General features: G+C 34.2%; 1 protein-coding gene across 1 annotated transcript in view; it reads right to left on the bottom strand.

The window, feature by feature from the left end:
* Positions 1-4885: 4885 nt before the first annotated feature.
* The window catches only part of Cfap97 (cilia and flagella associated protein 97), a 29121-nt gene continuing 7654 nt past the window's right edge, over positions 4886-26352 (bottom strand). Inside the window, exons 3-5 of the mRNA XM_010619749.2 lie at positions 19773-20041; positions 9479-9629; positions 4886-7927 (exon numbers count right to left, since the gene is read on the bottom strand). Of these exons, the coding sequence (XP_010618051.1) occupies positions 7803-7927; positions 9479-9629; positions 19773-20041 (545 nt within the window). The 3' untranslated portion in view covers positions 4886-7802. The remainder of the gene's footprint in view (positions 7928-9478; positions 9630-19772; positions 20042-26352) is intronic.

Genomic DNA, 26352 nt, shown 5'->3' with positions numbered 1-26352 from the left:
ATTTTTTCTTCTTTTCCCTTATTCCCTTTCCCCTACCCTTCCCACTTTCCCTACACCTTTAGCCCTTTTCTTCCTATTTCACTTTATTAATTATCCCATTAGGGTCTTGTATATAGTTTTTCACACCAGAGAAACTATTCAGTTTTTACACGTGACTTATTTATTTCACTTGAGTATATCCTCAATATGTAGCCATTTTCCTATGAATGACTCTAATTTCTCATTCTTTATGGCTGAGTAGTATTACATTTTATAGAAAACACACATCTGCTTTATCCAGTCTCCAACTGATGGGCAAATGGGCTGTTTCCAAGTTTTAGCTATTACAAACTGTGCTGCTATAAACTCTGGTGTGCATATATCACTGTGATATGCTTTTAATTCTTTTGGAAAGATACCCAGCAGAGGGATGGCTGGGTCAAATGGAACCTCTAGTCCCAGCTCTTTGAGGTATCTCCATATTGATTTCCATAGTGGTTGCACCAGTCTGCACTCCCACCAACAATGGAGAAGGGTTCCTTTCTCCCCACAACCCCACCAACATTTGTTATTGTGTGATTTCTTGATAGCAGCCATTCTTTGTGGGGTGAGGTGGAATCTCAGTGTTGTTTTCATCTGCATCTCTCAAATGACCAGTGATGTTATCCATCATTTTATTATAACATATTATATCCTTTTTATTCTGTCTTATTTTTCTTTTTATTGAGTTTATTGGTACAATCTAGGTATACAATATAGTTACATTCATTACTGGGATCCTGTACCTTCACATGACAGGTCTTGGTTCTCATTTTCTTCATTCCAACACTTAGTGTGCTTGCTAGCTTCTGAGGATATACAATCAAATAAATATGAAGTATGCCCCTAAAGCATTTATAAATTAAGGCAGGCTTCCTGGAGAATTGACTCAGGAATTCTTTCATAATGAATAGACATCAGTTAGCTAGGTAAAGACAAGGGTGGAATGACACTGGCATAATCAGTCTTACTGGCTCAGCATTACGAAAAGCCATACAGGCTAAGACATGAGATGAATTCTATGTCCCAGGAGCAGCTCTGAAAGACATGGGGAAGCCATGAGGGGCAAGGGTAAATAATAAAGTGCTTAGTTTGCTATTCTGAAGAACTTCTATTTCACACAGTAATCTACAGAGAGCCACTGACATTTTTAGGAATTACATGGTCAGATTTCAATTTTAACACTTTCGCAGAAAGAATGGGTGGCGGGGCAAGAGACAGTAATGGAAGAAAGGAATAATTATGGCCCCAAAAGAAAGCAGCATCAACAGGATGATGGAAGGACTATCTGTGGGGCTTGGTGTGGCTTTAAAGGAGAAGAGCAAAATGAGAAGAGAGTAGGATTACTTTCAGGACTCTGTCACTGCTGAAACTAAGGGGAAAGAATCACATTAATTGTCATTTCCAACTCTGGTGGGGATTCAGGGGGGGAAGAAAAAATAACTGCTTCACTTGATGGCTACCCAAACAGCTTCAGATTTAAGATTAACACAACTGAGCTGGCAGTTTTATTGTAAGATCTAAAAATTTTCTTTTGAAACAAAATATAACCTCTGTCGGATTTCCATATTGGTATAGATAATTTGAGTGAATACTCCCTCAGAAAACAGAAACGGGGGTCAAACTATTTAAAATAAAAACCTGCTTGAAGGCACCAAGGAGCTACCAAGGCATAGAAAATTATGGGGCCACAACTTTCAGGAGAAAATGAAAATCCAGGGAACAAGTCTGGTATTTTGGGTCCAACTTTTCCTCCAACAGGTGTCTGCTAATTTTGAAGACAGTTGAGAGGCTAAGGAACTGAAAAGAGAATCTGAAACTTCCTAGATAAGAGGGACAAAGACTGGAATCCAGGGTCATTAAGGGGAGCTAAATCTAGTTGTTAGAAAGGAAGTATGAGGAAATACTCAGACACATGTACAGAACCATTCCCAAGGCCTTGCATGTGGACTTCTCATAAGAACTCGAGCAAGTTTTGATAGGATGACCTGGACATAACGCTGATGTGGGAAATAGGGGGGCCAGTCACCATTAAGCATGTGCTACTGTGTCTCTTCACAGAAGCCCACCATATGCTCTCGTCTAGAGTGAATCTTTAAAATTTGTTTCTCCCTTTTTTCCTATTTTTACTTGGCCCAAACTCACTCTGTGGAGCCTGTTTTTTCCTGCCTTTAAGAAAAATAAAACTTTGCCACTGTTAAACAAAGTTAATAGTAATAACAATAATACAGCAGAATATCTTCATGTCCTTAGGTAAAGGAAAATTTTATAAAATTCAACATTGAAAAACTATTAACCACTAAGAAAAGGCTGTGCTGAAGACCATTTAGAGCCAGGGACTTAGCTCAGTGGCACCGTGCCTTCCTCCCAAGTGCAAGGTCATTGAGTTTGATTCCTGGTATCAAAAAAAACAAAACAAAACCCCCAAAACAGCATTTATAATAAGGTGAAAAGCCAGATTGGATGAAAATACATAATTCACACAGGGATTGTACTTGGGTCCAAAACATATAAGTACTTCTGCAAATCAAGAAGGAAAAAAAAATTTCCCCAATACAAAATTTGGCAAGAAAAGGGCCAGGGATTTAGCTCCGTGGTGCCACTTGCAAGCACAAGGTCCTGAGTTCAATCCCCAGCACCCCCCCAAAAAAGCAAGAAACTTGAAAAATCACTTTACAAATGAATATATTTCAGTGGCCAATAAAAAGCAAGTTTTCCATGTATTATTAGAGTAGGCAATTAAAATCACACTAAGATGTATTACATTAGCCTGACTTAAAACTTTAAAACAGGACTGAAATACTAGTGTGGATATGGAGCAATAGGAACTGATACATTTCTGACAGTAAAGTGATACATGCGCTCTAGACAACTCTAGCATTATCTACAACACACAGACACATGTTGTGATCTAGCAACTCCACTCCTACATATGTGGCCAAACAAAACCAAAAACGATGCAGGTCAATCAAGGCACATCTATACACTAGCCTTCCAAGTAAAAACCTTAAGAGTCACTCCCACCACACAACAGATAAATAAATAAATCATGATATAGTCAAGCAACAGAATACTATATAGAAATAAAAATAAGTCATAGTTACACATAACATGGAAGAATCCCATAAACCAGTATGTTAAGCAAAAAGTCACACACTAAAGAACATATTACCATTTATATGAAGCTTGGAAGCAAGAAAAACTAGTGTTAAAGAGAGTATGTGTTATTTTGCAGGGAAATAGGCTAAAGTCTGAAAAGAATCCCCCAGAGATCTTGGGAATACCACTTTGGATCTGGGTAGTGATAACCCAGGTGTCTGTTTTGTGGCAACCAACAAGTTGTACATTTACATTAAGGTTTTGTACTCCTCTTTGATAAAGTTAACAAAACCTCAAATTCTATGAAATATCTCTCTCATACACATTTACCTAAAAAACAATCCTCTCTCACATTACCAAAAAAGTAATTTAAAGTGAAATCTTAAGTCAATAGGTTTTTCTAGATACTACAGGGGAACTGAGGAGAGATACTATACTTAATTCTGGATATTTTTTACATGAAACAGAAACATTCTTAGAATAATATCAAAAAAATAAATGATATATTTCAAACTTGGAAATGAGCTAATTCCAAAATTGGTGAAATGAACCATGGGTTTATCATTATAATATAATTTATATTATAATTTTATTATGTTATAATTTATTTGATTTTATCATACAATTTAAGAATTTAGCACCATTAACTTTTAATTGTTTTCTGATGACTATCCAAATTCTTTTACCATCTTAAAATGGTGGATGTGGTTTTAGATTCATGTGAAAAAAATCTTATTATAGTGTAATAGTGACAAATTACCTAAGTTTTATTTTGTAAAGCAGTAAAACTTCAAAATATTGTCTAGAATAAAAATTGCAACTACCTGAATTTGCCAAATAGGTTTGAATTTGCCAAATGGGTTTTGAAAGAGGCATAGAACATTAACAGTCTATCATATTGATTCCAGAAATATCTCTTAAGTGGATTTAAAAAACACTACCAGAATTTTAAAACTCAAATAAAATTTTTGGCCATGACAGAATGCTGTCTGCTGTTAAGAATCTTTTGCAGCCAGCAATTTAGCTTAGTGGTGCTGCCACCTGCCTTGCAAGCACAAGGACCGAAGTTCGATCCCCGATACAAAAAAAAAAAAAAAAAAAAAAAAAAAAAAAAAGAATCTTTTTTAACTTTGTAGTTGAGAGCTCATTTATGCTACTGCAGGGGCTATTCAGTCATTTATTTCAAGGGCATTATTTCAATTTAATCCCCATTAAAGCAACAAAAGCAACAAAGACCTCCTAAATTGATGTATCAACACCAAATTTTAGAAAGAACATTTACTACTTATGGTATATATACCATACAAATGACATGTACACAGCTACTTTTTAAAACACATTCCTTCAATCTGTAAAAGAATGTCTATTGTACTGTAGCACCATTAACAATTTTACAAATGAATCAGGTGATATAGTTTAAAGAAATGTTGACCAGGATTATCACTTAAAGCAAATTATTTCTAAGTGTCATCCTTTCAAAACTATAAATAGTTCATACCTTCCTGCCAACTTCATTCTTACTAATTCTTACTTTTGTAAGGTACATAGAGGTCATTATTCTAATTTTATTTACTTATTCTTTTTTTTTTTTTTTTGAGACAGGGTCTAACTGTGTCATTCAGGCTGACCTTGAACTCACTATGTAGCCAAGCTGGCCTCAAACTTGCAGCAATCCTCCTGCCTCAACCTCCTAGATTGTGGGACTATAGGTATGTGCCATCACACCCAGCCATATTCTAATTTTAAAAACAGAAATAAGACAATGCATTTTAGAGACAGACATAGGGTCAGAAATCAGTTATCTTTAATTCTTTTATTTCTTTCTCCCCTAGGCAAAGTCAGTTCTTCTTGCCTAAAATACATTACAACAGACTAGGAAATTGTAAAAAGATATTGATTTTTAAGTATTTTACTAATCTTTATTCACAGTATTCTAAGCAGCCATTAGCATTAAGCACATTTTCCAAGATGGCACACAGTCATTATAGGTACAGACTTTGGCATTTCACACAGTAAACTTTTTAGAGATTTAAATATTAAAATATGATGAACTCACACCTTTAACTTTTTATCAGTCTTAACACTTCTCAGTGCTGTAGAGTTTGAATCTGAAGATGAGAAGCATATAATCACATCCATCACAATCACCTTCTTAAAGTTGTCTAGGTACTATTTTGGACACTTCAGTTAATGCACCAAAAACAACTCCATTACACCACATCAATAAGCAGACTAGAAAACTTTATTTGGAGTAGTATCTATCAAAGCAGCTTTTCATGGAGATTGAAAAAGTAAGTAGGAGAAAAATAAGCTAATAGCTTAACCCTTAAGAAATTAATTTTAATAGTTTAAACTAGGCCTCAGATTGCATACTTTCTAGTATAGATGTAAATCTTCAGGTATGTATATTAGCTTCAAGTCAATCAAATATGAAATTAGGCTAGATTATCCTTCACTTTTTTATGCTCTAGATAAGAGAATGTATTTATGATTCCACCATTAAGTGTCACTTAAACTGTAACAATTTTCAAAGTACCTTGACATATATCAGATAACACATTTCCAATGCCTATACAGTTACCTATCTTCATATGCAACTATGAAAATAAAATTGTAAATTTTGTTTTAAAAAGACCATTGCTCTTTCCAACTTTCATTCAAAGTTGAATCTATGTTATTGGTAATACACAACTTTACCTCTCAAAGTTGTAAAAATTAAAGGTATTAAATTGGTATCTAAAATCAAAGAACAGCTTTATCTATGAAGCTATGTGTTGTATGCTGACAGCTGGCAGCAGACATTATACAGAATGTATTGAGACTACTGCTATATAAAAGATTCTGTGTGTATACACATACCCCCACCAGTAAAAATCCATTTTAAAGAACTGATTCCCTATTGGGCAAATATCCAAATGCTAAGTTTTAAATTCAGCATTATCTTATCTCTCTTTAAAGAAAAACTGTTACACAAACATTAGAAGTATGAGTTAACAAAAGAAAACCTTTGTTTAGATTAGCTAAAGCTTTCATATAAAACAAGGGTAAAATTTTATTTTCTAAAAAAAAAGTATCAAATAATGTAGAAAAATGTTACAGCCCAAGGAAAACAGCAGAAAAATCTGTGGTCAGGTTGATGACTTTAACCCCAGTGTTTCCATGCTTTATATATATAGTCTTATTCTAAACGAAATCTATGAATACAAACTCAGGCCAATAAATTATAAATTGATGTTTAGAAAAATATAGTTTGTCTTTCTACTAAATGTGCTAAGAAAAGTAAATGTAGCGAACATGCTACAGAGCTTGAACACTAAAAACTAAAACATAAATCTTACTATGCCTGCAGAAAATTAGCATTAAAAAGGAAAGATTTACCATATAAAATGAAAACTTTCCTATATATTCTAAGGATATACTGAAAAGGCCAGTAATAAAAAACAGTAATAAAAGACCATAGTTTGCTGTATTAATTAAGAGCCTGTGAAATGGCAGAAAAATATTCTAATTTCAAGAAGTCCACTGTATTATACCCTATCTTTCACTAACAAATCCATCAAGATTACGAGTCCTTTCAATGTGATTGGTAAAAATGCTACTTCTAACATTCAACTAAATAAACCAAAACTGAAAAACTAATATTTAAAGGCACAGCCCTAACCAATGTATGACCTTATTGTTTAAATTTAATTTGCAGAACCTATTAATATTACTTAGAATTTCTAAAGCTTTCTTATTTTAAATCATCTTTCAATATAAAAAATACTAAATCATAGCACAATATGCTAACAGAAACACTTAAAACACTGTTCTGACATACCTTGAGATCTGCTTCTTGGCTCTTCAAATTTGCGATGCTATTGCTGATTGAACAAATACTTGTTCGGCTGGTGGTGCTACTGACCTGGTCTGCGGATAAACTAATCACAAGACAGTAGATTATAGTTCTAAAGCCCACCTCCTTTCTCTAAATCATTTAAACACAAGAGAGGGGTTTCTAAGTTGAACTTTCTAATATTCACAGTATCAAATGGTTTGAAGTGGCTAATCAAATTTTGAAGACCTAACTCAGTGCTCTTACATAGAAGTATGAGATACCTCAGATGAATTCTAAGGTCCCAGGACAAGCTTCTCTCAATATGCTTACCAAATCTAATTCAGCTCTACCCACAAAACACATTTCAAAATTTGTTTCATAAAAATAAAGTGCACTTTTCACAATCTGGTTATGACTCACTCCACCTAAGTCCTAAAGCAAATGGAAAAAAACGTCAATCAAATTCAGATGGTAAGCTCATGGTTTAAAGTGTACAAGAAACAAAAATATAAAATGAGAATTATACAGTGAACATCTTGGTGCAACATGCAATGATATTATTACTACTGCTTCGTCAGCATGACAACTCTATTACTATAATAAGGAAATACACATGCATACTATGGTACCATTCCTCTAATAAATACATATACACTTCATATAAATACATTCTCATAGGAAACACTGACTTACATTGTCATTTTGACAACAATTTTGCACTGAATAGCAAGCAATAAAGTACAACTCACTGCTGTGTATTCTGAACTGCTTAAGTATTGCGGATGTTTACACAGAGAATTACAGTAATATACAAAAACACATCAATAAAAATTGGATGAAAAATGTTTACAGTAAAAAGAAAAAGGCTTTATAACCAAGCAGCACGGACATTAGGTTTGGGTCTCAGCAACAGGTTGTTAGATGTGTCAGAACCTGACGGCTCAGTCTTACAACTGAGGCCACTGGTAGCACTGGATGTCCGGGAAGCTCCTCCTAAAAACACAAAGAAGAGGGCCAGGGATTTAGCTCACTGGTTCTGCTGCCTGCCTTGCAAGTGCAAGGACCCAAGTTCAATATATGATACCAAAACAAACAAACAAACAAACAAAACCACACACACACACACACACACACACACACCCACACACACACAAAGAAGAGAGCATTTCAATTATTCAAACTAAATGTGAGTCATCATATGATAAGCTTCCTCTCCCTGGCCTAGACTAGGTAGGTTATCATCTTCATCTCTTGTACATCCAATAGTCCAATGAAATGATTCTTAAACCAGAAGTACACTGAAATGCTTAAAAGCAGTGGCACTTAAAAGCTGCTCAAATAACCAATGTGAAAAAAGAAAACCATTTTGCATAACCATTTTTGTATTTATTCAACAAATAATTTATTACACTCAAGGCACAACACTAAACAGAGGTCACTGGATCTAGATAGATCCTGTCTCAGTCACAACACATTTTTGTAAAAATCAGTATTTGTAAAATGAATAGATGGAACTGCCAGTCATTTGAGTGTATGAGACTCACCTGAACACTGAGAAGTGGTGGCACTAGAAGTAGTTCCAGCTTTCTTTAGTATGGCTTCTATTTTTTTATATCTATAGTTTAGAATGCACATGTGAAGTAACAGCAAAAACTTCAAGTAAAGGAAAGTGTCTGGCCTGTAATCCCAGCTACTCAGAAGGTTGAAACAGGAGGATCCCAAGTTTGAAGCCAGCCTGGGCAACCTAGTAAGAACCTATCTCCCCACCACCCAAAAAATAAAAATTAAAAAAAAAAGAAAAAGGGCTTGGGATGTAGCTCAGTGGCTGAACACTTGTTTAGCATGTTAGAGGTCATGGGAATCAAAAAAAGTGTTTGTCTATCTAGTTGTTGCATACCCTGGCACTAAGCAGTCACTCCATTCCTGTATTCTCTGAGAGTATACAACTGGCTAGAGATCTGCAGATAATCACATATCTAACATTAGGAGGTATTATATCTGATGACTACAATTTGTTAAATTTTGTGCTAAGTACCCACCCAGTGAAGGCAAAAAAAACATGTATTACAGCTAGGAGATATTAGCAATACTTCCTAAATGGCTAAGGGGGACTGTTTCAGCCAATGTCAAATAGCACTTCTTTAATTTCTTCCTTTAATAAACATGTTAAATTTTAAAAACCCCTCCTTTAGAGCTAGGGATTTAGCTCAGTGGCACTGCGCCTCTCTCACAAGCGCAAGGTCCCAAGTTTGATCCCTGTTACCAAAAAAACAAAACAAAACAGAAACCTCCTTCATTATCTAGAAACTACTAGTACTTTCAGTTGTTTTAACTCTTGGATTCCTTACTATGCTACCATTACATGTTGTACATAAAACCTGAGATTAAGTGAACACAAATAAAACAAAATGTGCCAGCAAAAAATAACAGAATTCCTGAAGTTAACATTTTAAAATCTGTATCATGAGGACATAGGTTACATTAAAAAAAAAAAAAAAGGATAAAAAATATCAACAAGTACAAAATAGTTTTGAATATGCTTACTTAATGGGCTATACTGGCCAAGCATAGATCTCACTCTTCTGGAGGAAGGTGCTGGGTTGAGATAACCCATATTGCGATGATAATCCATCAGCTGTTCTGAGCGTTTCATACCAACTGTGGGCTTCACAGCTTCAAGCCTTTTCAATAAAGCCTTTATTAAAAACAATTTGAAAGTCAATGTAAGACAAATAGCAATAGTTCATAAAAAGGCAAATACTTTCTAGAACCTGAAATTCGTTAAGTAGAAAAGATTTTAAGTCACTCCTGACAAACCATATAAAAAAATACTTTGAGAAAAATTCAAGGATTTGTTATCTTATAGGTAATCAAACCATGATTAAACAACTCATTACAGGCCTATCTTCTTTCACATCAGATTCCTATCTTAGGAAAAGGTCCTGTAAACTGAAAAACAGTAAACCTGATTTTCTCATAGAAATGACAGTTATAATGTTAAAAGCCTAGTATTAAACCTTTGAAATGACCACAAATATATCTAAACTACAATTCTACCTGTATGCTATACAGGTTTTGTTTGCAGTGGCACCAAGGTTCCTAGGTCAGAGAAAACGCTGAATGAGCAGGGATCTCAGGTTTCCCACTTCTGATTTCTACCAACACAATTCTTTCCATACTTTCTGTTTTATATACCGAAGGTTTTGAGTGAAATTTACTTTGGGGGAGGGGGTATTTAAGTCTGAAAACCAATTACTAAAAAATGTAGGCTTTTAAAAGGATATATAAGTTGGATGTGGTGGCACACGCCTAGCACTTGGGAGGCTGAAGCAGGAGGCTGCTGAGAGTTTGAGGCCAGTCTGGGTTACAACGTGAGCTCAAGCACAGCCTAAACTACACAGAAAGACCCTGTCTTAAAAAAAAAATGAAAGGATATATAAATCAGAGCCCAGATAACAGAGTAACCAGTAACATGATATTTTCTTTAATATGATTCAGTAATAGAGTCTAATTTATAATATATAAATACAATGTCTCCTATGGTACTGGGGATTGAACCCATGGCATTCTTACAAAGCTACATCTCCATTCCATTTTTATTTTTTAAAGACAGGGACTTGCTAAATTGCCCAGTTACTCAGTTTGTGCTCAAATTTAGAATCGTTCCTCAGCCTTCAGAACACTGGAATTACAGGCCTGCACCACCAAACCTAACATCTTCCACTTGATTTTCAGAGGCATCAGGGAGAAATATTTAAGTAGACCAAATGATTTGAGAAATTGACCCATACTTGTTTTATTACTTTTATTGATATAAATTTTCTCTGAAATAAGCTGATCTTTATTTGAAGACTGTACCAATCTGCACTAAGATTCACAATAAAAAATAAGCCTCATGAATTTAGTACAGAGGACTTTTCTCTAGATAATTTTTTCTTCTTCCATTTATTGTGCTCAAGTACACCTAAAATTATCAATTCAAGCCTTTCAAGTATATAATAGTGGCATTTAATACATTCACATTGTGAACCATCAGCCCATTTCCAAATCTTCTTAACTTAAATCTTTTACGCTCACCTCCTGCCCTTCTAGTCTGAGGTGCTGGTATCAGCACTATCAGTATTTCTGAGCAATTCCAAAGAAAGGATACATGATAGCAGAATAAGCCAAGATATTCAGGAGAAGAGCTGTTTAGAAAGAGAGAGGAAGAGAATATTTTAGAAACTAACTCAGACTCGGAGACAAATGGTAGAGGTACCGAACATACGAAGAAGAGAGGCCAGCTGAGAAATCACTACTGTCCACCTGCCTTCCTTTTACATAGAATATCCTTTCTCAGCTTCTGCCTTTCAAAAGCTAGAACAGATTCAGCTTCTTAGTGAAGTCTTACCCAATTGGATGTAGTAGTTCCTTGCTGAACTAAGGAGTTATTTTTGACCACTGATTGTAAAGTCTATGGTTTTTCCATAACGTATTATCTTTCTCTTTCTGTGGACAAGGATGCTATAAAACGCAGGCGGTAAGAACTCCTAAGATGTTTATCTTCCTACCTGTGGTTTGCAACTGTGGAAGAAATTTCCTATGTACTGTATCACATTTTCACTGTATGGGCAGAGTAACATTCGTTGTTTTCTCTGATTAGTCTATTTCTACTCGTGGAGCTATGTAGTATATAGAAGTCTTGATAATTTCAGTTACCTACTTTTTTTTTCTGGCAGAAGTGATGTATTTTTATCAAACTCCTGATTTCCTAAATTTATTTATTTGATTGGGTGTACCTTTCAAGAAAACTACAAAGCTTATTCATCAGATATAAACATAGTATATAAAGAAATATGATCAAAATCAATTTTGAAATAATTTGCCTATAAGGCAAAAAGTAAACCTGTTCTGGAGTCTGATATGTCAATTATGCAGAAATTTGGGGAAATAAAGAGAAATGATTTAACTTAACTATCCAAATCACATGGAGCTATACCATTTATCTGTCTGGGTGTGAGGAGTATGACCTAGTGTTGGGCAGCTCAATAAGGAGACTACCATTTATTTTATAAAGAACTAGAGGAAAAGAGTTTGAAGTTTTCCAAAATAATGAAATGATAAATGTTTAAGGAGACATAAATGCTAGTTATCCTTATTTACTCTTTATAGATCGAACACATGTATTCACTTCCTCTACATCACCCTTTATTAAGCCTCACAAATATGTATAATTATTGTACGTCATTAAAGGAAAGATCTGGGCTTATATCCTAGCTCTGCCATTGACTGTGTTCCTTGGTAAGATACACAATAGGAATATTAACAATGAAATAACCTCAAAGAGTCAGGTTTTAGTAATAAGCAAGATAACACTGGGCTGGGGATTTAGCTCAGTGTTCCCGCCACCTGCCTTGTAAGCACAAGGTCTGAGTTTAATCTCCAGTACCAAAACAAACAAACAACAAAAACAAAAAGATAACATATACTAAGTGCTCATAACAACGTCTGACATCTGGTAAGGACTTATTAAGTATTAATACTTTCATTAATATTGCTTTGTATTATTTTCTAGTTGTCTGACATTAAATAATTTTATCCTTCCACCAAAGCCAGATTATATTACAACTAGGGCAGTATATTATATTTTTCTTATATTCTTTGAAAAGTTTTACATGGCTAATTGCAGGCATTAAGTATCTGTTTAATGAACTGAAAAATGTTAAGAATTGTTACTTATATTCTAATTTATGGTTTACAAAATCTTAGAATTGGCAGTCAAATCAGATTCTAATAATTTCAAAATAGTTTGTCCCTATACTCCATTAAGTGAAACAGCAGGTTAAAGAACAGTATACATGACATTGCCAATTTTGTATTTTCAAAAATGTATTTATGTATAAAAATATTGAGAAATCAACTAGAATGGTGTTCCTGTACAGTGGTACCTCAGTTCACAATGATTCTGGTCACAAACCGAATTAGACAAGAACCAAATCAAATTTCCCCATAAGGTCAACCTTTAACCTAACCACTGAATTTGATTCAGTTCTCATCCAATTCGGTTTGTGACCAGAATTGTGCAAAGAATTAACTTCGTGAATTAAGGCACCACTGTAACTTTTTATCTGTCACTGGGAGTGAGATGATGAACACATTTTTTTTCTGTTTAAGAGTATTTTGACTGTGCTATTATAAAATGTTTTTAAGAGGATGAAATTTAGAATTGCTATAGAACTATGAGATGACAGATACATTAATTAGTTCACAACATATATAAATCTTGAAACATGTTGTACACATTAAATATTACTTGTCAATTATACTCCATAAATCTGGAAAAAAATAAATTCAATAATTCAATAGGATGTCATAATTGAAATTCAACCAAAAATAGTTTGTCCAACTTATTTGGTGGGAAATTGCAGTTTTTGAAAGTATATATATTGAAGGTAAACAACTTATTTACCTTATATATGTCTGATATAATATATCTCATATGATCAACAAATGACAATCAAGCCAGTCAACATAGTTCAACATTTTTTGTGTGTATGATAAAAACACTTAAGATCTATCCTCTAAGCAAATTTCAAGAATACAAGGTACAAAGTTGTTTCAGTTATATAATATGAGTATAGTTCTAGAGCTCTAAGGCACAGGATAGTGACTATATTTAATAATTATATATGTTTATTGAGACAAGGTGTTGGCTGGCCTTGTAGTCACTATGAAGCCTAGGCTTCCCTTAACTCTCGGCAATCCTCCTGCCTCAACCTTCTGAGTGCTGGGGTTATAGGCATGTGCCATCATGTCCTGCAATAATATTGTTTCAAGCTGGTCATGGTTGTGCAGACCTATAATCCCAGTTCTCTGGAGGTTGAGGCAGGAGGATGGCCTCAAGTTTGAGGCCAACCTGGGCTACACAGTGAATTCAAGGCTAGCCTGAACTACATAGTAAGACCTTATCTCACAAAACCAAATCAAATAATTCAGATACTTGTCCAAATTTTTTTATATTTAGGAAGTATTATTTTTGTAGAGAAAATTAACCTAGTCTGAATCCTGCTCATCTTCCGATATAGAAAGATTTAAGGAAATGAATAAATACTGTCAATAATTTCTGCAGCTGTTAGCAGAATTGTTTTATTATTTTTAGTGATAAAGCAGAGATCTTGTAGGAGACCTTGTTAAAAAGTAACAAGTGTTCAAAACTCAAGAAATTTGCTCTTCATATTTCTCCAATGCTGAGTTACTTATCTTTCTTTCTGTTATGGATGGAGATAACAAATCATAAGCAGAGAAAGGGAAAAATTACATTAAGTGAGCTTATACACTATATCAAGATCTTAAGATACTTGTGCAAATTAATATACACAGTGCTCCTTTTTTCCCCTTACCCCTGCCCTTCCTTAAATGAGAACCAAGACCTGTCATGTAAAGGCACAAGATCCCAATGATGAATGTAACTGTACTGCATACCTAAAATGTACCAGTAAACTCAATGATAAAAAAATATACATAATGCTAGGCATGAGATTTGCTATCAATTTTTTTTTCTGGTACTGGGGATCAAACTCAGGACCTTGTGCTTTCGAGGCAGGCCCTGGCCCCTAGACTTGTTATAAATCTTCACCTTTGTAACTCTATATAAGTTGTAGACCAACAAAGAGCAGGAGGGTTTTAGTTTTTATTTAATGTTTCTAAGATATAACTTCTCTTGTGTATTTATTAGTTTTATTTTTTAAATAACATTTTAATAGAGGAAAACAATGTAAGTAGAAATATATATAATCAGTCCAAGAAAGAAAGAAAGAAAGAAAGAAAAGAAAAGAAAAGAAAAGAAAAGAGAGAGAAAGAGAGAAAGAGAGAGAGAGAGAGAGAGAGAGAGAGAGAGAGAGAAAGAGAAATAAGTCCATTTAGTCCATTTTAGCTCCAGGCCCTAATCCTGATACACTAGTGCAGGAATCTTACTTTATCTCTAACTTTGCTTCAATTATTTCCCCACTTCCTCCCTTTTTTTTTATATTTGAAGAAAGTGACAGACATTCAAAAAAATGAAATAATCCCGTTTTTAAGAGTGTAAGGTGAAACAAACTGAGTGTCCTTATTAACCACCTTTCTGCTAAGGCTGTTCCTGTCCCATTTCAGAAAAATAAGATTCATATTATGTTCATGAAGATAAGGAGGTTTGGTTTAATAAGAATATCTCAAAACCCATGAATATTTTTAAAAATCATCACTTTTTTGGAAAAGAACTTCTAGTATAACTGAGTGAATAAGGAGCAAGCACGCCCTCTAGTGGATAAACTTGCCTTTTCTTTATCAGTCCCTTTATTTTTTTTCCCCTTTGTATGTTCGCGTCTTGTGCATGCCAAGCATGTGCTTTATACTCCCTTAATTTCTCATTAGATACAATGTATAAATGGTATAATTTTCCTACTGCAACAAATATTTAGGATGCCAAACTTTACCAGAAGGACAGATTAGCAGTACGTTTTTGCGTCTCGAGCACAGAACTACATTTTATACATAACAGTATCTTTCATTCTCTCCAGAGCACTACTTCATTATATGATTGTTTCCATATAAATAGCATTTGAACTGCTAGCATACTAATATTAAGAGTTCTGGAAGAGAAATGTTTTAATAGTCATGCCTGCTCGCCACCTGGATTTGTCTGTCACTATCAAAACAAATGAAGGAATAAAAATCATAAAACGAATAGAATACTGAACCCTGCCTGCGGACATCCTTGACATGAAATAACTACAGATATATGCATGTGTGTACATATATATGTGTGTGTTCTGAATACAAACAGCCTATAGATAGATTTAAAGGAATATGGCTAACACTAAAATTCTATTAAAAGCAATGTAGCTCTAATAAATAACTTTGGCAGGTGGCTGGCTATAAAATAAATATATAAAAATAAAGTTTAACCAGTTAGAAGATGGAACAAAAAATATAGTTTTGAAGAAAACTACAAAACTTTACTAAGGTAGGTTAAGAGAGGGCTCAAATGGAAAGAGCATATTTTGGACAGGATGACATTATTTTAAAAGTATAACATTCTCCAATCAAAATGTAATTTACTAAAATTTCAGTTAAAATTTGCTTTTAATGGTCAGGCATTGAACCTAGAACCTCACATAGGCTCTATCACAGAGCTACATTGCCATCCTTTATTTTTTATAATGAGATTGGGTTTTGCTAAGTTGTCCATGGTAGCCTCAAACTTACAATCTTCCTGCCTGAAACTCTCAAGTAGATAGGATTACAGGTTATGTCACTGTCCCTGGCACAATAAATGTTTTCAAAATGAAAAAACACTGGGCCGGGGGATTTAGCTCAGTGGTTCTACCACCTGCCTTGTAAGTGCAAGGGACTGAGTTTGATCACTGGTACCAAAAATAAAGTATTCATACTGAAAAATAAATGCAAAAGAATAGCCATGAAAGGTTCTAAAATGGTATCAGTTTAGCTTTATTTTGGTTTAAAGATAGAAGAGATAAACAATCTGGAAGATTAGTGTTCCTCACAGTGACATGATAAATGAAGTTTTATAATAAATTATGTCTTCCTATTTAGATTTACCTTTTTCACTTCTGTATCAGTTTTTTATTCCAGAGTTGTTCAATCCATGTGTGGCTACAGAGCAGATGAAATGCAGCTAATTCCAAAGTGAAATATGTTTTATTTTTTTTGGTACCAGGAATCAAACTCAGGACCTTGCACTTGCTAGGCAGGCATGATACAATGAGCTAAATACCCAGCCCTGAAATACATTTTAAGTATAAAATGCACTAGTTTCAAAGACTTTATCAAAAAAGTAAACTATTTCATCACTAGTGGTTTATATTAGTCATGATAACATATTGAAATGGTAATATTTTAGATATATTTGATTAAATAAATACATTTAAAAATTCACCTCTTTAACTTTTTTTTTTTTTTTTTTTTTTTTTTTTTTGGTACAGGGTGTTGAACTCAGGACCTTGTGCTTGCCAGGCAGGTGTGGCACTACTCATCTACATCCCTGGACCCTCTTTAACTTTTTAAAATGTAAGTACTAGAAAATTTAGAATTATACATCTAACTCACATTCTGTTTCTACTGTTTAGAGTATAACAAATAAATCTTACTATCAAATGGAGAAAAATACTGTACACTTCTATGATCTCAGCACTCTGGGAGGCTGAAGCCAGGGAACCACAAGTTCTAGTGCAGCCTGGGGAACTTACTTAACAAGATCCAATCCTAAAAGTAAATAAATAAAAATGGCTGCTTGTGTAGCTCAGTGTGTGAAGGCTCTCGGTTCAATCCCCTGTACCACCACCATTAAAAAAAAAAAAAAAAAAAAAGGTGTTCACATAAATTTTAAAACATGCAAAATAAACAAAAAATAAAATGCTGATAATTTTCCAGTAGGCAGAAGCTGCTGACAGTTTTTACCCTATACATATTCAGAAGAGCCATTGGACAGTAATACTTTCACTTTTCAAAAGCAAGCCTGTTTCTTAAAAGGTTCAATATATATAATTACTATTACATGACCCAGCAATTCCATATATATGTATATACCCAAATAAATTGAAAGCAGGGATGTGAATAGACACTTTGTGTTCATGTTCATAGTAGCATTATTCACAACAGCCAAGTGGTAGAACCACCAAAGTGTCCATTAACAGATGAAACAGATAATCAAAATATAGTATTTATCTACAACAGAATGTTAGTCAGCCATTAAAAGCAATAAATTTCCTTTTATTGGAACACAGGATGCCACAGATGAATCCTGAAAGCATTACACTAAGTAAACCAAACATTAACGGACAGATATTGTATGGATCCTACTTATAAGAGCAAATTAAATGCTGGGAGTAGTGGCTAATACCTGTAATTTCAGCATTGAGGGAAGCTGAGGCAAAAAGATCATAGGTTCAAGTCCTACTTGGGCAACTTAAGAGACCTTGTCCCAAAATAAAAAATTAAAGGAGCTGAAGATGTACCTAGTACTCAACCCTCACCCCACAAAGGGCAAATTCACAGAGAATAGAGGTACAGAGTTTTTTTATGGAGCAATGGAAAAGAAATAGTGGTGGGAGACACATTGTTGTTGTGCTTAATGCTACTGAACTGTACACTTAAAAAAGTTAAAAATGCTAAATTTTTACATATAATTTACAACTTAAAAAATAAGTTCCATGTACTATATACTTAAAATGGGTATGGTAATTGAATTATCTCTTAATGATACTGTTTTTAAAAAGTTACACAGACAAGTAACCTGCACTTGAATCTGGACTCTATACTTGCTGGCTCTTTGGTGGCCTTTTCCAATTCCTCTGTTCACTCATGACTCATTTTCTCCCATATAAAACCATAGGTCATAAGGTTGCTATGAGGATTAAATGATCTAGTATTTGTAAAGTAGGCATTATGTAATTGCTTATTAAATTCAACAGGCTGCAAAGTTAAGTAAGTGAATATAGAGGAAGTAAATCCATACGTTTGTGACATACAGTAATTTCATATTTTTATAAAACATGAATCTTGAAATTGTTAACACAACGTGCAGAAGGCTATTATGTAGCTCATCACCTTCTAACCTCATTTCAACTTGTTTTACTGTCATTTATTCTTTGACACACACATGGTAATTTTTTTTGAAGGGTTTAAGACTGTATAGGTTTTTGGGGTTAGTGATGGTAATAAAGAAACTTGTAAAACAGCTATTAAGTTCAGGTACATATATAGTTAAATAGAAGCATACTAGTGGAAACAGTAGTTTTAACAGTTTTAAAAATATTTTAGCTATGAGTAACATGTTCATTAAAAGTCTAATTTTAGTTTAAAATACTTAATTTAAGAGATTTCCTGGGTTTAAAATGCTGGCTCAGCCACTTAATTACTAGCTCTGTGCCCCTGGGCTACTGGGCCTTGGGTTTCTTTCATCTGTAAGCTGCGGATTAAAAACAGTTCCTAACTCAAAGAACTGTCAGGATTTGATAAGCTAATTATTTAGAACATACTTAAAACAATGCCTATGTTCAGAAAGAGCTCAATAAATATCAGCAACTATTGTGAACCAAGTTTTGTGAAGAAAAGGATATGCTATTACAATTGTTGCTATAATAATATTAAATGTGAAGATTTTCAACTGCCCTCATATATATTCTTTTAGAGTACCAAAGTGTAATTATATTTATATATTAATATTTACTACATTCAAGCAGACTACTAAATTTGACCCTTTCAAGATGTATTTCTTCTTTAAAATAAATGATATCGCCAGGCGTGGTGGTACACGCCTATAATCCCAGCACTTGGGAGGCTGAGGCAGGTGGATCGCTGTGAGTTCCAGACCAGCCTGGGCTACATAGTGAGTTCCAGGTCAGTCTCAACTACATAGTGAGACCCTGTCTCAAAAAAAAAACCAAAATAAATAAATAAATAAATGAATTATAATGTAATTCGTTTTAGCTTTCCAGGATACAATGAAGTGAAACAGATTTAGCTAGTGATTGAGAGTATTACACAGAAGATACACTGCATCGGATTCCTGGATATCATTTCCTATACTTACATAGCAATTTAACTGATCTAGCCAAATAAATAATGAAGCACTAGGTATTTTCCTTTCACAGTCCTTTAATATACTATGCCAGATAAATGACACATACCCTACCTTCCAGACCCAATGCTCAACATGTATTTCCTCAATACATCTCTAATATGTGCTTTTATATAATTAAGCTTGAAACTTCAGCTGTATTTAGGTTAACTATAAGTTGTATTTACAAATCATTACAAGTGTATTTTCTCCGACAGATATGAGATTTCTGTTACTTACCAAATTTTCTCTTTCAATCCTTTGTTGTTCCCTCTGTCTGTTGAGAGCACTATGATATAACTTAGGGGGATGACCAATTGATCTTCTGGGAATTGCACTTTTGTTTCCTGGTTTCTCAGCCTGTCTTGACAGTTCTTTTAAAAGCCTCTGATTTTCTCGATCAATCTGTCTCACCTCTTCTCTGGTGAAAGAAAAGTTTTTCCTAGGTACTAACGGAGGCTGATCAAAGTGATGTTTTTGTGGCTCCTTTTTATCTAATTGCAGGAAAGCTATAGAACAATAAAAAAAGTTAAAAAACAGCTAAACATAATAGCTCTAAGGCAAATATGCTTTAGCCCTTAAAAATATAAACCATATTAATTCATGAAAAAGTATGTATGAAATTATGCTGGTGACTTCCAGATTACAATTGTGTAGAAAAAAAAAAGATTTATCTTAAGAGTTATATTCTTACTGGGTTCTTTGGGTATAAAAGTAGCACAGAGAATAAAACCATAGCTTAATAATAAAGGCATATGGTAGTGTTCTCCTTACACACATATTAATTTATGGAAAATGCTTTTGTTGTGTGTCAATTTAATAGTTGGGGTGTTTAGAAACTTTTGGGTTGTGTTAGTACAATAATTTAAATAGTTTTTATTAACTGAAAGGCATAGTTAAAAAAAAAAACACAACTCAGCAACAACTGATGAAAATAATGGCAAATAAACTCAGCATATCCTGAAACTATCAACCTTAAAATACACAAGATATATGGATCTTAATATTGGCAACAAATATTTGTTCTGTAAAAATCAATTTTTTTCTTAAACATACCATTAATACATTATGTAAGATTTTTAACCAAGAAAAATATTTTGCGTATTATCAAATGAATATTTATCAAAATACTTAAATCCTTATTTCTATAACAATTTTCAGTAAGCATGATTATTACACACTTGTGAAAAGCCCCTAAAAACACAGAACTTGCTGAGTATTTCTAATTCAGTAGTACTGAACTAGGAATACATTATAGGATTAATAGGCACATTGGTTTTTGTTTTGTGGTTTTATACAATAGTTTTAAAAAGTAACTATTCTTTATTTTTCCTTAACTATCCTTCCCTCCCACCTCCACCTCCTGTCCCCCACCTGCTGTTACTGGAGACTGAACTCAGGATGGAGTTTAGCTACATCCCCAGCCCTTTTCATTTCTTATTTTGAGGCAGGTTCTTGCTAAATTGCTGGTGCTGGGATCAAACTTAGTCTTACCCAAGTCTCCCACAGTGTGTTGGGATTATAGGCATGTGTCACCATACCTGGCTTCCCTTGACTATCTTTGTTATGTCTTTTACATACTTCACATTTTATGCTGTCAAAAGCACGGTACTGTAAAGTAAAGGAATATTTTTAACCCACAATTAAAGACAAGTATGGTGCATAAAAAAATAAATCATTTATGCAACATCACAAAAACAGTAATTTGACCTCCCTAGTTTTAATTCCAAAACTATCTAAGATTACAAAAATTACAACAAACAAACACACACTGGATTTCTGATGGGAAAAATTAAAGAAATTAATTCTAGCTGATAATTTGCTGAAAACTTCACCAAGTCAACAACAAAATCTAAATGAGAATATATTTAGAAAGATATAGATGCCCTGTATATATCATCTTGCTTCTAAGAGACAACTACTTTGTAGAATAAGGTTTCTAGATTAATTTAGGTATGCAGGAAACTCTTTAAAATGCAATTCTGAAGAAAATTGAGCTATATTTCCTAAAGACATTTTTAAAGTTTTAAAAGTAAAATGGAGCAGCAAATTCTTTAAGACAATCTAAGGCTGGGGATTTGGTTCAGTGGTTCCGCTGCCTGCTTCAACAAGCACAAGGGCCTGAGTTCTATCCCTGGTACCAAAAAAAAAAACAAAACAAAAAAAAACATCTAATTCTGCTAAAAACAGAAACAAACCCAGCATTCTAGCTCTCAGTGAAAAAATATATACGGGGTGCTTATATATTTTTTCATTAAGTTTATTGGTACTTTTTAAGTATACAGTACAGTGACATTTATCATTGGGATCTTGTATGACAGATGTTGGTTCTCATTTTTTCCCCATATGCCTTCCCTTCCTTCACCCCCTCCACCCTTGCCCATTTAAAAAGACTGTTTCATTTTTTCCTTTCCCTTCTTTCCATTCCCCTACCTTCCCAGTTCCCCCACTCCTTTAGACCTTTTCTTCCTATTTCTAATTATACAGTTATACAATTACACATTATATGAATCATACAATTCGAACCTTATTTACACTTTCAGTTTCTCACCCCAGAGAAATTATTCAGTATTTACACGTGTGTCCTATTTATTTTACTTGAGTATGGCTTGAATGTGCATCCATTTAGCTATAAATGACTTTAGTTTCTTGTTCTTTATGTAGTAGTACTCCACTGTACAGAAAAACCAAATAATCTTTATCCAGTCTCCAGCTGATGGCAACTGGGCTGTTTCCAAGTTTTAGCTATTACAAACTGTGCCGCTATAAACATGGGTGCACATATGTTAGAGTGCTTATATATTGATTTCAAGAATTACTATGACATTTTTCTAAAGTGGCTACATGGTTTACAATATGCTTTAGTATACTATATACTTTATAAGTGTTTATAATTGGCAACCACAAACATATGTCAACAAAGATGATCTGAAAAACTTGAATAAACTTTCAGGGATGCACATGTATTTATATTAATACATATGTTTAAATTTATATATCTAGAAATATTGCTTGTCCCTAATTATCCTTAGTGAAACAACTGTGTCAAACTCTTCACATATACTTCCATCTGCCTTCATCAGAGCCACTTCTGAAATCATTTGACATCACTTACTAGAACATCAGCTTTACTTTCATCTACACTAACATACAGCATTTTAAAAATTTAAGTGTGATGATACCACTGGAAATTTTGTCCTAAGTAATTGTCTTTATTAATCTTTTAATAGGCTTTTTAAAAATTCATCTTGAAGCCGTATTACCCTTATTAAATAACAATGGCATATGCTTTTGTAAATTGACATTTTTAAAAATCCAACACTTGCAACAAAGGTCTTAATTCAAAGGAATAACTAGATTTACCAAATTTCTTTGCCTTATTAACAACTTGCCAGATGAGAAATTCTGTGGCATTTTCCCCATTCCCTATTTTTCAATTTGGGTAAGCAGCTTGTAACTGCAGGGTACAGCGAAAATGATATGTGACTTTCACACTGAGGTAATAATAGGAGATGCAACCCCTCCCCACTTTGTTTGCCAGAAAACTGGTACTTGGAGCCCTGAACCACCATATAGGTTTGATTACCATGAGACTGCCACACTGTGAAAACACTAAGTCACACAAAGAGGCCATGGATTGGCACTTTGATCCCAGTCTTTGAGTCATCCAAGTTTGGTGCTTTATACAAGTCTTGTGGTAAGAGTAACTAAAACAAAATTTGGTGTCAGGAAGTAGAGTCCTACTAAAAAAACCTAAAATACATGGCACTAGCTTGAAGACCTGGTGGCCAAGTACTGCTAAAAAGCTGGAGAAGACTGTTGATAAAGTCTGAGAGGATAAAGTGGCAGACTGTTCAGCAACACTGTTGACTGTGGTGACAAGGAAAATGGAAAAAATTCCTACTGTACTGATGGATTAAATAGATTGCCAACAGAAATGCTGAAAGTAACAATTTTATCAACAATAAGAGGATAGGATAAGATAGAGAGATGAAGCTAAAAAAAAAGAAATTGATCAATTTTCAAGTAAAATTTGTAAGGAATATGAGTCAGGACTTATAGGTTTGAAAAATAAAACTATTACTCATCTCTCTCAGCAGATGATTCTCAAAACAGTCCAAGAACTGTACCTGAATAACCACACCAGAGGAAGAATCTCAGCTAGAGCTGAATTAGGTCTTAGATCTCAAGTTTGGTGGCATCTTTGGAAAAGGAGGAATAGTTTTGCATGTGGTAGGAACATAAGTAAATGTAAGACCAGAATTAGGACTGAAGAGATATTAAGATGTCTATAAATTATTTGACATTTCCTGGCATTAAGAGGTACTATCTACGTCCCTCTACTTTAAATCTGAGAGCAATACATGAGTACTTCAACCAACAGAGTGCGTAAAAAATGATGCTATGTGACTTCAGAGGCTAGGTCATAAAAGGAAATGAGATTTCTGTATTGTTTCCTAGAATACTTATGCTTGGAACCTTGAGCTACTACGTAAGATAGTCCAGTTACCCTGAAGCTGCCATATGGAGGAAGTCAGGCCACATGAAAGGAAGCCAGGCCATAAGGAGAGGCAAACTATACATGAGCCTTCTGGTCAGTAGTCCTCATCTTCCAGCAGTCCTAAGTCCAGGCACTTGACACATAAGTAAATAAGCCTTCAGGCTGATTCCAGTCCCAAGCCACTGAGTCACCTCTACTTTTGAATATTTTAAGCGATGGCATCATTTGTTATATATAGAGTAACTGTTTTATCACTTTTTCAATAAATATTTCTGCCCCAGCTGACTACAGACTGAATCCTCTAAAAACTTTGAGCCAAAATAAAGCTCTCCTTTAAGTGGTGGTTGTTGAGTATTGTGTCTGGTACTGGAAAGTGACTAAGACAGCTAGAGATGTAGCTCAGCAGTAGAATGCATAAGGCCGTGGATTCAATCCCTAGTGCCACAAAGAAAGAAGAGGAGAAGGAAGAGGAGGAAAGGGAAGAGAGAAAGGGAAAGGGGAGAAGGGAAAGGAGAGGATAGAAGGAAGGAGAAAAGAAAAACAATGTGACAGATAAAGAGAATACTTGTGAGAAAAGCACAAAATTAACATTTTTTTCTGCTTTTTGATCTGATTATCAATCTTCCCTATTAAGGCCTTCATCAATTTCACTGTCTTGTTCTGTTTGCTTTTATTGTAAGTTCAAAGTCAATGACTGTTACATCTTTTTTGGTATACGTGGCCAATTTACTGACAAAAACACCCCAAAACACCCATTTATGAAAATACCCATGTTGTATCTCTTTTAGAACTTTTCAAATCTTAAATTATCGTGTATATCCATAGGATCAGTACTTCTACTTTCTCCTTTTAAAAAGGAGATATACTTGGCATATCTTTAAGCTTTTACTTTTCGTTTTTTCAAATACTATTTTAAATGCCTTTTTAGATTGGATTTTGTTTGCTCTTTCCCAATTATCTATTTTTGGTAGTGGGGACTGAACTCAGCACCTTGCACTTGTGACGCAGGTGCAGGGCCACTGAGCTAAATCCCTGCCCCCTCCCCCATTCTTTTAGTATCTGAACACCTATGCTTGGCACAACAGAACCTTATCAAAAGAGCTAGTGTCTGTTTTCCATTTCTTTCTACTGTGGTAAAATACAACACTAAATTTACCATCTGAACTTTAAGTGTACAGCTCAGTGCTATTATATACCCTCATCATGTTGTGGAACCATCACCATCACCCCCTCCAAAACTCTTCACCCTGGGAAACTGAAACTCTACCACTTGAAAGGGGAGAGTCCCCACTTCCCTTTTCCTCAGCCTCTGGGTATCATAATTCTACTTTCTGTCTCATTAATTGGAATTACTCTAAGTATCTTATATAATTGGAATTATAGAGAATTTGTCTTTTTTCAGACTAGCTTATTTCACTTAGCATAATTCCCTTGAAGTTCATTTACATTGTAGCATAGGTCAGAATGTCCTTCATTTCTAAGGATAAATAGTATTCCTGGTATCATTTTCAATACAGTGACGATGTCTTCTGATGAGGTTAAACCATGCACTTGTTTGCTATTTTTCCCTCCACAATCTTATTTTCACTATTTTAATTTTAGTTTTAGGGAAAAAAATGCCTTTCTGTTATTTATTTTCTTTTTCTTGTTCTGGAAGATTTACTAAGTAAAAAAAACAAAAAACTTTCCCTACAAAGTTCTCTAAAGTTTTGAATTTTAAATACTACAATCAGCCGGGCATGGTGGCGCATGCCTGTAATCCTGAGGCAGGAGGATCGCTAAGACTAACCTGGGCTACATAGTGAGCTCCAGATCAGTCTCAACTACATAGTGAGACCCTGTCTCAAAAAACAAAACAAAACAAAAATAAATAAATAAAAAAAATTACAATCACATGTTCTCGTTCCATTCTTCTAAAAAATTCTTAAACTTTTTGGCCTCTGGATTCCTTTATACTTCTACAGGTAGAGGTCCTCAAAGAATGACTATGTAGATTACACATGTATATCATTACTTACCATATTAGAAATTAAAAGTGAAGAACTTTAAAGATATTTATTATTGATTATATATTAATATAAAAATTTTATAAAGATACAAAAACATTAACGGCAAAATTTAACAGTTGACCACTAGAGAACATAGAAAAGAAAAATGGAAACAAAGCTTTTGCACGTAGGGAAGGAAGGGGGCTTGAAGGAGGTAATGGATAAAATAAGGTTTATTAAGTTAAAAAAAATAAAAGAGGGCAGGGAATTTGGCCACCGCTTGCCTGGCACTGTTCCTAGTTTGATTCCCAGTACAAAAAAAAAAAAAAAA

Source organism: Fukomys damarensis, unplaced genomic scaffold (assembly GCF_012274545.1).
Source record: "Fukomys damarensis isolate Sample0158 unplaced genomic scaffold, DMR_v1.0_HiC HiC_scaffold_18, whole genome shotgun sequence".
Lineage (NCBI taxonomy): Eukaryota > Metazoa > Chordata > Mammalia > Rodentia > Bathyergidae > Fukomys > Fukomys damarensis.
Note: the sequence above shows the minus strand (reverse complement) of the source record. Positions and strands in the feature narration are given on the sequence as shown.